At 43.1% G+C, this 14504-nt stretch overlaps 1 protein-coding gene across 3 annotated transcripts; it reads left to right on the top strand.

Moving 5' to 3' along the window:
- Positions 1-43: 43 nt before the first annotated feature.
- Positions 44-14046, top strand: LOC112120570 (NADH-cytochrome b5 reductase-like). Of its 3 annotated transcripts, none has more exons than XM_024219699.2 (7): positions 44-112; positions 3712-3811; positions 4684-4832; positions 5831-5918; positions 9083-9187; positions 11915-12118; positions 13843-14046. In XM_024219699.2, exons 4-7 carry the CDS (start codon positions 5835-5837, stop codon positions 14044-14046), a joined length of 597 nt encoding a protein of 198 aa, XP_024075467.2. In that variant the 5' UTR covers positions 44-112; positions 3712-3811; positions 4684-4832; positions 5831-5834. The 3 variants fall into 3 exon arrangements, with proteins under 3 accessions (XP_024075467.2, XP_026507496.1, XP_024075466.2); XM_026651711.1 differs by lacking the exons at positions 44-112; positions 3712-3811 and adding exons at positions 2646-2924; positions 3065-3244; XM_024219698.2 differs by lacking the exon at positions 44-112 and adding an exon at positions 3159-3244.
- Positions 14047-14504: the final 458 nt, after the last annotated feature.

Here is a 14504-nt window from a genome sequence, read left to right on the forward strand (position 1 = left end):
GCCAGCCAATGACTCGTGGGTAAGCTCTTTCTGTTCCCGCCCTCCCGACGAAAGGGGGCGCGCGCCAGTCGGGTTCTGGGGGCCGCGAATGGTGAGGGCGTCGCGGCCGTTGGTAGGTCGCGAGCCGGAGGATGGCTCGGGGCAGGACGAGGAGCCCGGGGAGTCGGTCACTGCCGGGAGGGAGGGAGGAAGGGAGGGGAGTGTCAGTCCCTGAGCAACCCCCCCCCCCCCCCCCGCCATGTCCTGTGTTGCCCACCCCACGTGGGCTATAGCGAGGCATAAGCGGAGCGGAGGGGCGCTGGGCCCTGCTCCGCCAGCAGGATTGACAAGGTTCTAATCGGGGGAACCCGAACACCCTGGCCCCGCCCCTGCCCCAGGCCCCGCCCTCCGCTCACTCCTTCCCCATCGCTCGCCCTCCCCCACCTTCGCTCGCTTTCACCGGGCAGGGGCGTGAGGGCTTCGGCTGGGGATGCAGGCTCTGGGGTGTGGCTGGGGATTTGGGGTGCAGGGGGCTCTGGGTTGGGGCGAGGTGGGGGGGTGAGAGCTCTGGCTGGGGCCAGGGATGAGGGGTTTGGGGTGCAGGATGGGGGCTCCAGGCTGGGACCGAGGGGGTTGGGGTGCAGGAGGGGCTCTAGGCTGGGACCGAGGGGTTTGGGGTGCAGGAGGGGGCTCCAGGCTGGGGCAGGGGGTTGGGGTGTGGGAGCGTTTCGGGATGCAGGCTCTGGCCAGGTGGCGCTTACCTCAGGCAGCTCCCAGAAGTGGCCTGCAGGTGCCGCCCCCACAGCTCCTGTGGGCCGTGGCTCCCGGACAGTGGGAGCTGCGGAGCCAGCGCTCGCCCAGTGGCCGCCCCGCAACAAGGAGCTGGACGTGCCAGCTACTTCCGGGAGCCGTGGGAGGCAGGTCAGGCAGGGAGACTACAATAGCCATGCTGTGCCGCCGACCAGACTTTTAGTGGCTTGGTCAGCAGTGCTGATGGGAGCCGCCAGGGTCCCTTTTTGACCAGGGGTTCTGGTCAAAAACTGAACACCTGACAACCCTAGCTGGGGGCCCCATTTCCAAGCCTGTCTCTGCCGTGGCACAGACTGGACCTGTCCATCCATGAATGCAGAGCTTCTCCCCTAATCCCATGACTCCGGGAGCTGGGGCTTCAAGAGAGCCGCTCTACAATCTGCCCTGACTCGGTCCCACCAACTGGGATGATTAGCTGCCACCTCCCGTAGCTACAGGGAGCAGCAGGCTCCCAGTCTCGCCTTTGCCTGGTAGCATGATGGGGTTGCGTGGCTGGGCTGGACTGCAAGGGGAAGATGGTTTTATCATACTACAGCCGTACCTGAATCACAGAACTGAGAGGCATATTGAATGCCCTCCCCAAACACTGCTCCTGTGTTGTACAGGTTCCTTTCGTCTACTCTCCGTTTGTCCAGATTGGAAACTCACCAAAGCAGAGACCTGCCTTCCCTGATGTCCTAGGCTCTTTCCCAACAGAAAGATAGGGGCATAGTACCTGCTCCAAGGAACTTACTATCTTTGGGTGAAAGAAGAATATTCCTTGGGTGGAAGGTAGCACGGTCTGAGTACAATGCTAGGAGTCAGCTCTCATGAGTTGTAGGCCCTGTGCTAACAACTGAGATTAATCTTTGGCCTTGGTCAGGTCACAAAGGCTAATTTTTTAATGGCCACTTATTTTGAGATAACAGACACCTAGGACCTAACTTTTCAGACATGCTGAGCACCCACGACTCCTATTGACTTTGCTATGGATGCTCAGCATGTTGCTCCCTGTGGCTAGACTGCTAAAGTCAGTGGCCACTTTTCAAAATGGTGGCCTTAGTGTTCTATTTCTCCATCAGTAAAATGAGAATAATAATATGTTTGTCACAAGTGTGAAGATAAGTTTTAATGCCCATAAAGCACCTTGAAAATGAAAATGGTTATAGGTGTTAAGTATTCTTCAACGCTACCACTTGTGGTTTTATAATTTTCTTCATTTTTGAATGATACAGCATTAATAATATCTAGTTCTTATCTAGCACTCTTCATCGGTATATGCCAAAGCATTGAGAATAATATCAAGTTTAGCAGTGCATTAAAAAGTTATGATGTTCCACAGAGGTCAGTTTTGGGACTTCTTTTGATAGGACATGATCTAGGAGTGTCTGATATAAGGATATTTGGATGGGGAGTTAAAGATAATTCTACCAGTACTTGCCCTCGCCTATTTATTCGATCTCTAACCCTGTAGCAACTCTCTTGCTCACCAAAATGGCCCTTCACTTGACTGATTTCACTAAACACTGCTCCCTGTCAAGTTCCTCTCTCTGACCACCACCTGTATTTCTCCAGCATCGCTTATCTTCCAGCCTCCCAGAGGTTGAACCTCTCTATTAAAAGCGGGGGCAGCTGCAGGCCACGTTTTAGAATGCTACTTTATATGTTGAATACAGTACTTTAATAAAGATGTATTGAAGGAGGGGATTTAGAAGAAGATGCAAGATAAAGATGGGACCAGAGCACACCACGTATTCATCTTTAATGTAGGGGTGTGGCCCACAGAGATAATAAATCCTAGGTCACAATGCTCTTCTTTGGTCACTGAGGCTGAGTCTAGGATTTAAAAAATATAGCAACTTATATGAATATTGAGAACATCCACGGTTACATTATTTTTCCTGTCTAATGTATACGCAATACAGACACTTATTCTGCTGGGCATAAACCGCTCACCAAACTGTTCATGGGTTTCTTACAACTTTCTCTGCATCATCTGGTATTGGCCACAGTCACTGACAGGATACTGGACTTTGTGGGCCATTGGTCATATGCAGTATAACAATTCTGTATTAAAGCAGAGGATTGCAGCCACTCAAATGAAGATGGAGCATTGCTTGTATCAAGTTAGCCAAATATATCTTCAGCTAGATAAAGTTTGGATGCCTCCTGAATTAAATCTTCAACATATTGAGATGGATGTTTCTAAAGCAGCAGATAGCTAGCACCAGATTCATGTGTGCCTCTTTCTTAAAACATGTAGCCCTGTGAATGATGCTTGGGTTGTGTTTTGTAGGTAATGAGTGAAAGTGAGGATGACTGGCTCTCTCTTATGCCCACTGAACCCTTGCAATCTCAGTGCTGTGGCAGTGGCTGCAAACCGTGTGTCTATGATGTGTATCAGAAGGAGCTAGCCCAGTGGGAAGAAGCCAAAGCAAAGAAAGACAGAAGCCTCCTGACCAAACAGAAGGAGGAGGTAGGGACTTTAAAGGCCTTCTTCATAGCATCCAATCAGTCAGTACTTTTATCACATTTGTGTTTGTAAGCGTTTGATAGCTGTGTAGCTGAGGGTGGGGTGATCTATAATGGTCTTTTATTAGAGGAATTTAGACCTCCCCCATAATACACCCCTACCTCGATATAACGCTGTCCTCGGGAGCCAAAAAATCTTACCGCGTTATAGGTGAAACTGCGTTATATCGAACTTGCTTTGATCCACCGGAGTGCGTGGCCCCGCCCCCCCGGAGCACTGCTTTACCGCGTTATATTCGAATTCGTGTTATATCGGGTCGCGTTACCTCGAGGTAGAGGTGTACCTGCTGTAATGGAAATTCCCAAACTCTCACTTTAATATGTACCTCATTAAAGTGCGGTTTCTGGTGCCACTAAGCAAGCTCACATCACATGAAGGTGATAAAATAAGGCTAAAGCTTGTTTGTGCAGGTGACAGAACTTTCTTCAGGGCCAGTCTGAAACTCGAATGAACTCACCCAGAAAATGAAGGACCATCATAAACTTCACCACCTTCCGGTCCAAGTGCAAGGTGCATTTCTTTGGTCTTTCTGTCCCTAACATAAATACATAGCAACATGTATATTAAAAAAAGTCCTGCACATACGTCTTTCTCTCTTGAGAGGATGAGAGAACAAACACACGACAGGTGTTACTCTCATTCTTAATGCACTACTGAAGGTGTTTGGATATTACAGTGATGTGCCCTGTGTAGAATAGGTGGTGATTCCACAGCTTGAGGCAACAAGTTTTTAGGGAAAAAAGCAGAGATGAGAGTGTCAGCATCTCTTCTGCTATGATAGCGTTCACTGTTCACCTTAGACAACTTTTATTTTACCTTCATTTTCAGGTTCATATATTGAGGATAAAAAATTAACATTTGACACAGCAGTCAATTATTTGCCTCTTCAAAACATAGTTTTATTCCTGTCAAATGCCCTTTCAAATAAATCCAACCATGCTGGTAAAGCAGGATGTTTCTACTAACATAATCAGCAGTGAAATAATTAACAGTGTTGGTTTTTAAAATGGTCATTAGAGTTCAGCGTTAAGTCCCCATTAGGATGTTACGCTCTCTTAGAGCTGTTTCTACTGAACTCTCTCTGTACCCTCAGGAAGACAGCATTGCACTGAGTCATGTTTAGAAGGTTTTCTTTGTGGTCATAGGATCTGGAATCTAACTTTTTTTTTTTAAATGACATCTTAGATTTTGAAAAAAACACTGCAAAAAAACAAACCAGCAGAGAGACCCCAAATCTGTGCTTGTCCCTAGAGTTTTCAAGGCACATTTTTCTGGGGTCCTAAGTTTCACCAGCACTAAATTCACACACAAGTTTTTTTAAAAATAAAAGTGAAATAAAGGATGCTGCCTACCCCAGTAATTGCTTATTGTTGTTCTTGCAGAGTAGTAATTCAGAATTAAATCCAGATACATTTACTGCTTTCAAGATAAGCTCTGTGGAACAGCTAACAGAGGACACCTACCAGTATAAATTTGAGCTGCCAGGAAATAGCAGCCTGGGATTGAGTTTAGGACAACATATTGTGTTAAGGTACTGTACTTGTCTCTAGTTAAATGGGCTACATTACGTGACTTAATATGCAGTTTGTCAATATACAAAGATTTCATACCAAGTAAATCGTAATTTCTGTGCTTCTGTAATGATACAGTTGAAAGAACTCATGAGTTTAAGTTTGTTAATTTTACAGTGAAAGCCCACTCCATAGCTTCATTTTTTCCCAACATTACCTTTGTGTTGGTGGTGGGGAAAAGAGAACTAAGTGTGGCTAAGAAGAGCAATTAACAGAAGGAAAAAGAGAAAAAGTAGTTGTTTCAGCACACGATTTTTATCAATGTGGTGGCATGAAGGCAAACTACGAAATCAGGAGTTCAATGTTAGGCCCTGTAGCTTGGGGTGGCTAAGCACCGTGCAATATTGTATCCAAAGTCCATGTGCTTTGTGGCTGATTGCCAGCTGAGGTCAGGAAAAACATTCCCTCCCCTGGCATAGTATTTGCCAAAAAGGGGCCATGTGGGAGGAGCTGTCATCTGTGCTAGTTTCTCATGGTGACCACTGTCAGATACAGAAGAAGGTCAGACTATAGGCACCATTGATATATATCAGTTATTATTATACGTTTACTGGATGCTGTACAAACAGTGAAAAACAGCCTCTAGCCCAAACAGTTCAAATTTACCAATATAGCATTTCCTCACAATACTGCACATTCATCTGCTCCACACAAAACGTCTGTTACACTCCTTTGCCTGGTTAGCTTCCCCAGACAACAAGCGCAACATAGCTGGTGCCATTGCCTAGAGAATTGGAGGAATACTAAAGAGTGTCGTAAAGGGTCTGCAGAGAAATCTGAGGTTATTTCACTCCCTGGATCTTTAGCTAATTGAGGGAACATCTGTCTCAGCAAAGGATGACCCATGGGGAGGAAAGACTGCTGTGTATTTCAGACAATAGCCTTTGCTCATCACTCTAAAGAGTATCAATCAGTGATTCCAGTAATGGTTTCCTGTACCATCTTGTTTTCTTCTCAGAGGGATGGTGAATGGTTTGGAGGTTCAGAGAGCTTATACTCCAGTTAGCCCTGTAAACGCTGAAGGATACTTTGAAGTTTTAATAAAAGTAGGTAGTCTATATTAGTTTGATAAGATTGTAAACAATTTGGGACTGTGTTTTTCTTCCATTGAATCTACAGAACTCACTCTGTTAATATTTAGCAAATGAGAATAATAATTAGGAGTACGTGTCATGGAGCATTTTTGTAATTATTTAGGGGCAATTGTGCTTTGCTGATAAGAGTGGTCATTTCACATACACAAAACTGAAAGTGAAAAGGTGTCTTGTAAATAAATTATTTACAACATATTCTCTATTAAGTGATCCTTACAAAATCAAGGCCAGAGTTTTGCAATTGACTATGGTAGGAATAGGATCAGGGCTTAGTTCTAAATCCTGTGCATGGAATCCCTGCGGGAATGATGCCCCTCTGGTCCCTTTTCACCCCTAAAGTCTGTCATGTGAGTGCAGTGGCAATGCCAATGGAGGATTTTGAAAGTTTGTGGTACAGCAGGAAATGAAACAGCTCTCCTGCATCCCTGGAGAGTGCCTTTATCACAAGAGCAACCTTCAGCAATTAGGCTTGTTGATGGGGTTGTTGCTTTAAGGACACTTTTCAGGGAAACTGTTCATTTTGCTGCAAAATATGTAGAACCATAAAGCATCTGTTTTGTGGTCTTCACATTTAGAAACTGATACTGAGACCCGTTTGGGGTGAAATCCTGGCCCTATTGAAGCTAATGGCAAAGCTCCAATTGACTTCAACAGGGCCGAGATTTTACCCCTCGACTTAGATGGAAGTTTTGCCTGAATAAGGACTGCAGGACCAGGGTCAGCAAAAATAATTATTTTGTGTAGGAAATCAAAATCAGTTCCATCTTTCTGGTCATATTTACATATCTCTGCTAATTTCTGGGGGGAAGATGGATTTTACTCCACGTGTAAAATTCTGACAGCTACAGCTTCCAGGCAGATTAGAGTACAACCTCTTAGCCTCTGCCTGTCTCTCAGGAGTTTATACTTTTGAGGATTTATTATTCATTTGTATGATAGAATGTAGTCCTTTAGAAATGTGTGTAACTCTGATAAAAGACTTTTATGGGTGGGTTATTTCACTGTTGTGGCAATCGGGGAAAAGTGCTACATTTGAGCTGCATTAATAGGATACATTTATAAGTTGACTGTGAAATTTCATGTATACTCGCTTATTACACAGGTTTTGCGTTTCAATAATAATAGTAATGATTGTAATAATACCTTTCCTTTATATAGAACCTTTCATCCCAAAGGGAACTATAATGATTCTCTGGCAGTAATAAAAGGCCTGCAACACCTCCTCAGAAAGTACCCATTTTTATAACTTGCTGTGTAGGTTGTAGTGTATTTCACACTATTCAGGCAATTTTGGGAAGTACTATATTATTATTACTGTGCAATCCACGTACTGTTCAAACCCCTCTGTTTCCTATTGTTACACTATCACGTTTGTGATACTACAGTTTAGAGTGAGGGAGTTGCTATTTACCATGCATAACCCTCTGTAACAGGGACAGCCACCTTCTGAGCACCCCCCCTTGTGGCCTAGGGTCACTCTGTTTCCCCTTCTTCCCCTTAAGAACTGCACAGTCCACAGTACTTAAAACAGTCCCCTTCTGGGGTCCAATTTAGTCAATCCTCAGAAACACATTTCCCTCCAGGCCCCAACCCCCATTCAATATCTCTCTCCCCTTCAGTAGAAAGTCCCCATTCCTCCTTTCCAGAGCTGGGTCCTAATTTAACAGTCACTCCCATGCTTTACTTGGCTGGAGTTCATCCTACTGGCTCTGAGTTCTCATGTTCCCTGCAAGAACCTTTCCTCACTCTCTACCACAGCTTCCTGCTGCCCCTGATAGGGGAATCTGCTGTCTCCCTCAGGTCCCACAGCATAGGTGGGCTAGAGCAGTTCCTTCAGTAATCAGAGTTGGCTAGCCCTAGGCCTCTAGTCCTTAAGTGCCAAGCCGTACTCTTACACCTTCTTTTGAGTGATTTTATAATGTTATGGTTTCTTTTGGTATAAAACTGAGTGTAGAAGTTTTCATCCCAGGAGATATTTTTTTTTATTTACAAAAATTAATTGTAAACCAGTTCAGTCATTTCTCATTTAGATTGAGGGGGGATATTTGGATGTGGAGAGTGTTTCAGTTCCAAATGCTTTTCGCCCAGTGCTGTGTAGGCAACATGAAGTAACTGCTAATTTGCTACTGCCTTATACCTTGCATTGCCATTTATGCTTGTGGAAGGTGAGTGTAAGATGCTTACCATACAAACCATTCTGATATGATACCTTTTCTACCCACTCAGCATAGGTGTTAAATGACTACCCAAGATGCAAGGCCCGTTGAATGGAAAATGTCTCTGATAGTATCTTACAGCATGGATGCCATTAGGGATGGTAACAGGACTAACTGGATGATCCCAGGGTTTTAGCATTTCCCTTTGTGTCCTCCTCTATTGCAGGCAAGCTATGACTCCTGCCAGTAACACATGAAGTCTTTATGCAGAAGTCTCTAACAGTGTTTTCACAGTGGTTTTGTACCTGTTAGGAAGAAGAGCAGTTTTTGTGAATGCCGTTTTTAGTGAGGTCCATGTCCACATTTTTGTAAAATCTCAGAGCATCCCTTCACATTCAGATGATCTGTACTAAAAATACCCATTTTAACATTTCAGATGGGAAATCTGACTCCGGTTCAGTAGTTACTTGCTGTGCCATTGTAGCATCTGGGAGATCTGAAACAAAGTGTAAAATATGTGGTGTTCATTTGAATATCAATACCCAGAATGCACTTCCAGCTCCCAGTCATTTAATAATTGTGCTACATGGCCGTGTTCTGAGCTCTGGAGAACACAAGAAAGCTTGCTGTGCTTTTGACTGTAAGGAGTTCTTCTTTGTGTGCTTTGTAAATGAGAGTTCTGATAGGCTTTCCTAGCTTCAGAAAGCCTAGGCTTCATAAGTGTGTATTGTGTTTACATTCTATTCAAGCTGGATTTGATCCAGTATCATTTCAGTTAAATGTTTTTGTTACTGTTACAAGTTTATATTATTTTGCAAATAGAACAGTCATTTTTTAAATCCCTGAAATGTTTTCCCCCCTTTTGTTTTAAACAGAGATAATTTTGTAATTAACGTTAAGCTGGGAAATTTTCCAACAAAGTATAATTATTTTTTCCTTTTGTGTGATTTTTTTTAATAGTGCTACAAGGCTGGGCTAATGTCACAATATATAAAATCCTGGATTGAAGGAGACACAGTCTTTTGGCGAGGGCCATTTGGAGGCTTCCCATATAGCCCTAATCAGGTTAGTTATATAATAGATACAGAATGGCTCAGCACATAGTAGCTCACTTTGTGTAATGTACCAAAGGGAGAGTGTCAATTAGATTACTATTTTGATTATTTGAAGGATTCACACATTTACTGTACAGTGCTACAGCATTTGAAGTCGATTGGAGTAAATGGATCTTGTTAGAATGCAAAATATGTAAGGAGGGAGAGGAATGGGAGGAGTGGGGGAGATTATAAAACACTAGCAACTGTTGCTGAGCATCCATTTCATTAGTGTTGAAACGAAGAAAACTGGTCAGAGTTATCACCAAAAATGCGTGCAAATTTGTTTTGCATCACTTTGAACTACATTGATGTTTCAAGACCAAGTTTGACCAGAGCAGAGGTATCAAACTCCTAGTCCCAGGGCCAGATCTCACCCATTTGATATATTTATTTGGCCCATGTGGTATCATCAGATTATGCAGACTTCAGTGAGGTGTGCAGTCTTATGTCCATGATGCTGCAAATAGTGATCCCACGTATGGGTGCCAAACTCACAGCAAAAATGACTATATCAAATTTTGGAGAGATTTCCCACAAACGTAGGGACTGTTACTTAATCCCCACCTTTTGGATGAGATGTAGAATTGTGGCTCTGGTTGTTAGAGATCGCATGGCACTTGCAACGTAGGAGTGTGAAAACCCCAGGGACCTGGCCAAATTCCAGGTAGAGCAATTACATTCTGCCTGCTGAAATCCCCCCTGCTGTTTCAGTTGGAAAAGTTATTCTTCACTTCCCCTTCTTCAGAACTCGTGATCAAGTTTGTGCTGCATTGCCAGAAGTGACTGCATCCCAACAGAGGGTGAATCCAGGGCTTTGGAGCTGTGCTCCAGCTCCAGGCAAAAACCTGCAGCTCCACTGCTCCGGAGTTGCTCTGCGCTCCAGCTCCGGACTCTGCTCCAAAGCCCTGGTAAATACAGCTCATAAAGCACGTTCTGACCCTTGGGTGAAAGTCACCATAGAAGCTCAAACTGTTTATAATTATTTGTATTATTTATGAATAATAATAATAGATGGAGGGTATTTTATGAGTTCTGCTAACACCCAAAAATAAAATTCCCTTTTATTTTTGCGTTCAGAGTAATTTGTTACCAAAATACATCAAAACTGATCGTATTTTAAAAGTGGATATGGCTCAGCAATTTAAATAGCTCATTCACAATATATCGCGAAATAGTCCCAAAACACCATCTCTGTGCCCTGCTTCCAGCCTGCTCAGCTAATTTACCAATTCATAAGTTAGAATAGGTTTTGCAAACTGTACCACGGGGAACCAGCCTTACTGGTAGCCTGGGCACATGTAGGGCCTGAATTTGAGCGGTGCTAAGCACCCCTGGCTCCCACTGATGGCAGTCCCAAAGAATTAGTATGCTGTATAAATCAGTGGCCTGTATAAAAGGAAGCTGAAAGTTTCATAGCACTTAAGGTAGATTTGTTCATAAAAGATCAGATCCAACTTCCACTGAAGTCAATAGGAGTTGGAGTGGGCCCTTTATTTTGCAAATCTATTCTCAGTCTAATGGAACTTTGGGCTTTGATTTCCACAGGCCACTAACTTTTCTGTTGGGATACAGCTCAGCTGTCCTCAATCCAACTCTTGAATAAAAGTGATTGATTTGGCTGTGAGCACTTCATCTGATTTTGTATGGAGTCATAGGATTTGCCATATCAATTCTGACCTGGTAGTTCATCCAGTCTGATATCAAGTCCCTAGCCATAGCTAAAGGAGGCAGGGTGGTCCTGTGGGCAGGGCACCGAACTGGGAATCAGGAGACCAGGGTTCTCCTGACATGCTGTGTGAACTTGGGCAAGTAGCTGAGATCCTTCAGCTCTTCTGAAAATCAAGCCCTCCCCAGGCCTGAACTTCCTAATCTATAAAATGGGGATTATAACGCTCACCCACCTTTTGTATGTGCTTTGAGCTCTGTGGATCAAAATTCTAAGTATTACTATTATTTATTTGTAATGTCCACTGCTGCTGAAGAAGGTAGAGAACTTCCATAATGCACCAAGCAATTGTACAGAGAAGGAAAGAGTTCCTTCCTGCAGCTGTCCAAATTACGCTCTACAGCATGAGATTTGAGTGCTTTCATCTTTATCTGAGGGCTTGTCTACAATGGAAATATAAACCACTGCTGACAAGGGGTGTCAGCAGTGGGGGCACTGAACTGAGACTCAGCATGTTTTAGCTGAAATCAAGCTTAAAACTCAGGGGTATGTTTATATCCAAGAAAAAATGGTTTTCATTTGTTTTTGTTTTTTTTAATCATGAAAAAGTTTCCGTTAAATAAATAAATAAATAAATAAAATAAATTAATGGAGATATCCTATCTCCTAGACCTGGAAGGGACCTTGAAAGGTCATCGAGTCCAGCCCCCTGCCTTCACTAGCAGGACCAAGTACTGATTTTGCCCCAGATCCCTAAGTGGCCCCCCCCCAAGGATTGAACTCACAACCCTGGGTTTAGCAGGCCAATGCTCAAACCACTGAGCTATCCCTCCCCCCAAGTTTTGTAAAATCTTGCCTTTGAAAAAACTAAATGTTGTGTGTAAATGTACCTGACACAATCCCCCATTAGAGAACATATCAGATATTATAGGCCTGCTATAGCACCCTTTCAGAGAAATGGAGTCATCTAATAGGTTTTTCCATTTCCAATTACTATAATCCATTCAAAATCCTCCACTTAATTTCTAGTATGGAGAACTTCTTATGCTTGCCTCTGGAACTGGCACAGCACCAATGCTCCCCATTCTCCAGTACATAACAGAAAATGAAGATGATGAAACCTTTATAACCCTGGTTGGTTGCTTCCGGACTTTTGAAAATATTTACTTGAAACCTCTTCTCCAAGATCAGTCTCGATACTGGAACGTCAGAACATGTTACGTCCTTAGCCAGGTAACATTCTGATATAGATACACTCATCCCTGGGCTCTCTGTGATGAACAACTCTCTGCCTTCTCTGCTTTTGCCTCAGTGTTATTTAAGTTGATTGCTTACCAGTGACCAACGGCATGTGTTGATCCAGTAGCATCTGTCTGAGAACATGTTCTTAAATCCTGTTCATACTAACTAGCAGACTTTCAACTGTATCACTCACTAGTTGACCTGTCTTGACAGAGGTTCTGTTAGGAAAGTCCCATTGAACTGTGTCCGCCATGGAATATTTCCCCCCCTCCAAATTGATCATTGCTGCATATGAAAAGTTGTATTTATAAAACTCTCAGCTCTCTGTGAAACTCACAATAAACAAACTGCACCCAAAGGGTTTTCCTTTTTCAGCACCCATGCATTGATTTGTTAGCTGCTTTCATTTGCTGCTCACGTTGATTAGCTAGTTTCAATCATCACAAATGTTCACTGCCAGCTTGGTGTCTCACCTTGCAGCATGTATCCACCCAGCTTCTCATCAACTTATCTCACACTGGAGTCCTCTGATGAAGCCAATGTCGTGTCTATGTGTAAAAATGTTGGGGCCACATACTTAAAGTTGCTAACTATACCGAATTCATGGACACGGGCCTACCTCTGAAGTAGCCTTCATTTTCAGGGATGTTGCTCGTTTAGTCTCAAATTTACGTATGTTCCACACAAATCTGGTGTTCCCTCACTTTTATTGTTGAAAATTATTTACATCAGAAATAAAGATTCATTGCACTCAGGTTATAGAAAGTTGTTTATGCTAACAGTATGAATCACACAGCATTTTACGTTTCCTGCATGAATCATTTTTTGCATCCCTCATTTGGCCAGTATGGGCAATGGGGAATAGAACTCATGACCTTCTGCTCCTAAAAACCCTTTTGCCATCAAAGAATAAGATGGTCACAAACATTGAGGAGGGCTTGAAATTTCATCCTGTACAGGGCAGTGGTGCCTGTTTGACACTAATCAGTACATGGCAGTCCATACGTTTTTTTCTCTTATCTTGTCTCATTGTGATTTCCTCTCATAAGAGGTTTGTTTTAATCTTACACCAAGTTGTACAGCTTCCTTTTTATAATTCTATCTGTCTACTTATCAATCAGTTTTATACTGCTGCCCATCATGGTAGTATGTGAGCACCTTCCACATAAAATCACTAACAATGGCAAAGGCCCTAGTGGACTTCATGGAATGTCTGGCATTTCTCCCTTTTTAGGGTCAAAACTCTGCTTGGGGTAGGGTTTTATTTTTGCAGAGGGGTGTTATTAGGGGGTTGGGAATAGAGGGAGGTCTTCATATTGTAAGTGTCACTTCTGATGGGAAGGCTGTCTCAAAGAGGAATGTTTTGCAACATTTCCTAAAAATGGTCAGATTCTGGATTTGCCCAATCTCCTCTGAAAGATTGTTCCACAGCCAGATCCCCTTGACAGAGAATGCTTTGTTCCCAGCTCACACCTGATTCATCCTGGGCTTTGTGATTTTCATTGTCCCGGAAAAGCACAGCTGTTGCAGTGGTTCATTTACATCAATTATTGACCTGGAAGAAACCACCTAGATGGATTCCTGAAGGGTAAACTTTCAGATGAAACTCTGTCAAGGGAGGTCAGATGTTTGGTCTAAGCATTAACTCTTCAAAGTGTTAATCATCCTTTTTTTCTAAAATAACTTGATACAGTGTAAACTTTTTGCCTTTCCAGGAATCTTCCCTGGAAAAACTTCCTTGGAGCTATCAAGAAAACACACACACTGGCCATATAACTGAGAACTTGATTAAGAAAATGATAAATTCCTGTAGAAGAAAGCCATTTGTGCTGATTTGTGGCTCGGTAGCATTTAATGAAGATATGACTAGATGTCTGAAAGCCATCGGACTCAAAGAGGATTCCTATTTTGTATTTTAGCAGTGTGTTCCAGACCGGCTTCCTCTGAAAAGAAATGCAGACCAAGCATGCACCTGTTTGCTGTTTCCTATGCAAACATCAATTTGAACTTGTCCTTTGACCTGTTTGGGTTTCTCGTGCATATATTTTCATATGCTTTTGTATAAAATATTGTATACAGTGTCTTTAAGATAATTCTTAATATATTATTTTAAAAATCCCTATAGGCTAGCTGACAATAACGTGGCACAGCTAGGAAAGAGGAGAATGAAGGTGGAAGCAGTAACTCAGAATTTCATGAAAGAGACATTTAGCATTACTTTTATCTCATTTTTTTGTGTCATCACTTTCATTTTGTAATTAAAAAGGAGAAGGTAAGTAACTGCTCTGATCTGTGCATCGTTGTCACGGTACTAACACCCTGAAAGCCATTTGGGTCTACCATGTCACTGCACTATTGGGAACTCTTAATCCAGAGG

Source organism: Terrapene carolina, unplaced genomic scaffold (genome assembly GCF_002925995.2).
Source record: "Terrapene carolina triunguis isolate 2854851 unplaced genomic scaffold, T_m_triunguis-2.0 Scaffold102, whole genome shotgun sequence".
Classification (NCBI taxonomy): domain Eukaryota; kingdom Metazoa; phylum Chordata; order Testudines; family Emydidae; genus Terrapene; species Terrapene triunguis.

Excerpts from the sequence above, each read along its gene's own strand:
- LOC112120570 (XM_026651711.1), top strand. The coding sequence starts at position 2,820 with ATGCAGTATAACAATTCTGTATTAAAGCAGAGGATTGCAGCCACTCAA. Across the intron at positions 2,925-3,064 it reads TATATCTTCAGCTAGATAAA|GTAATGAGTGAAAGTGAGGA; the intron begins GTTTGGATGCCT and ends TGTGTTTTGTAG. Across the intron at positions 9,188-11,914 it reads TCCCATATAGCCCTAATCAG|TATGGAGAACTTCTTATGCT; the intron begins GTTAGTTATATA and ends CTTAATTTCTAG.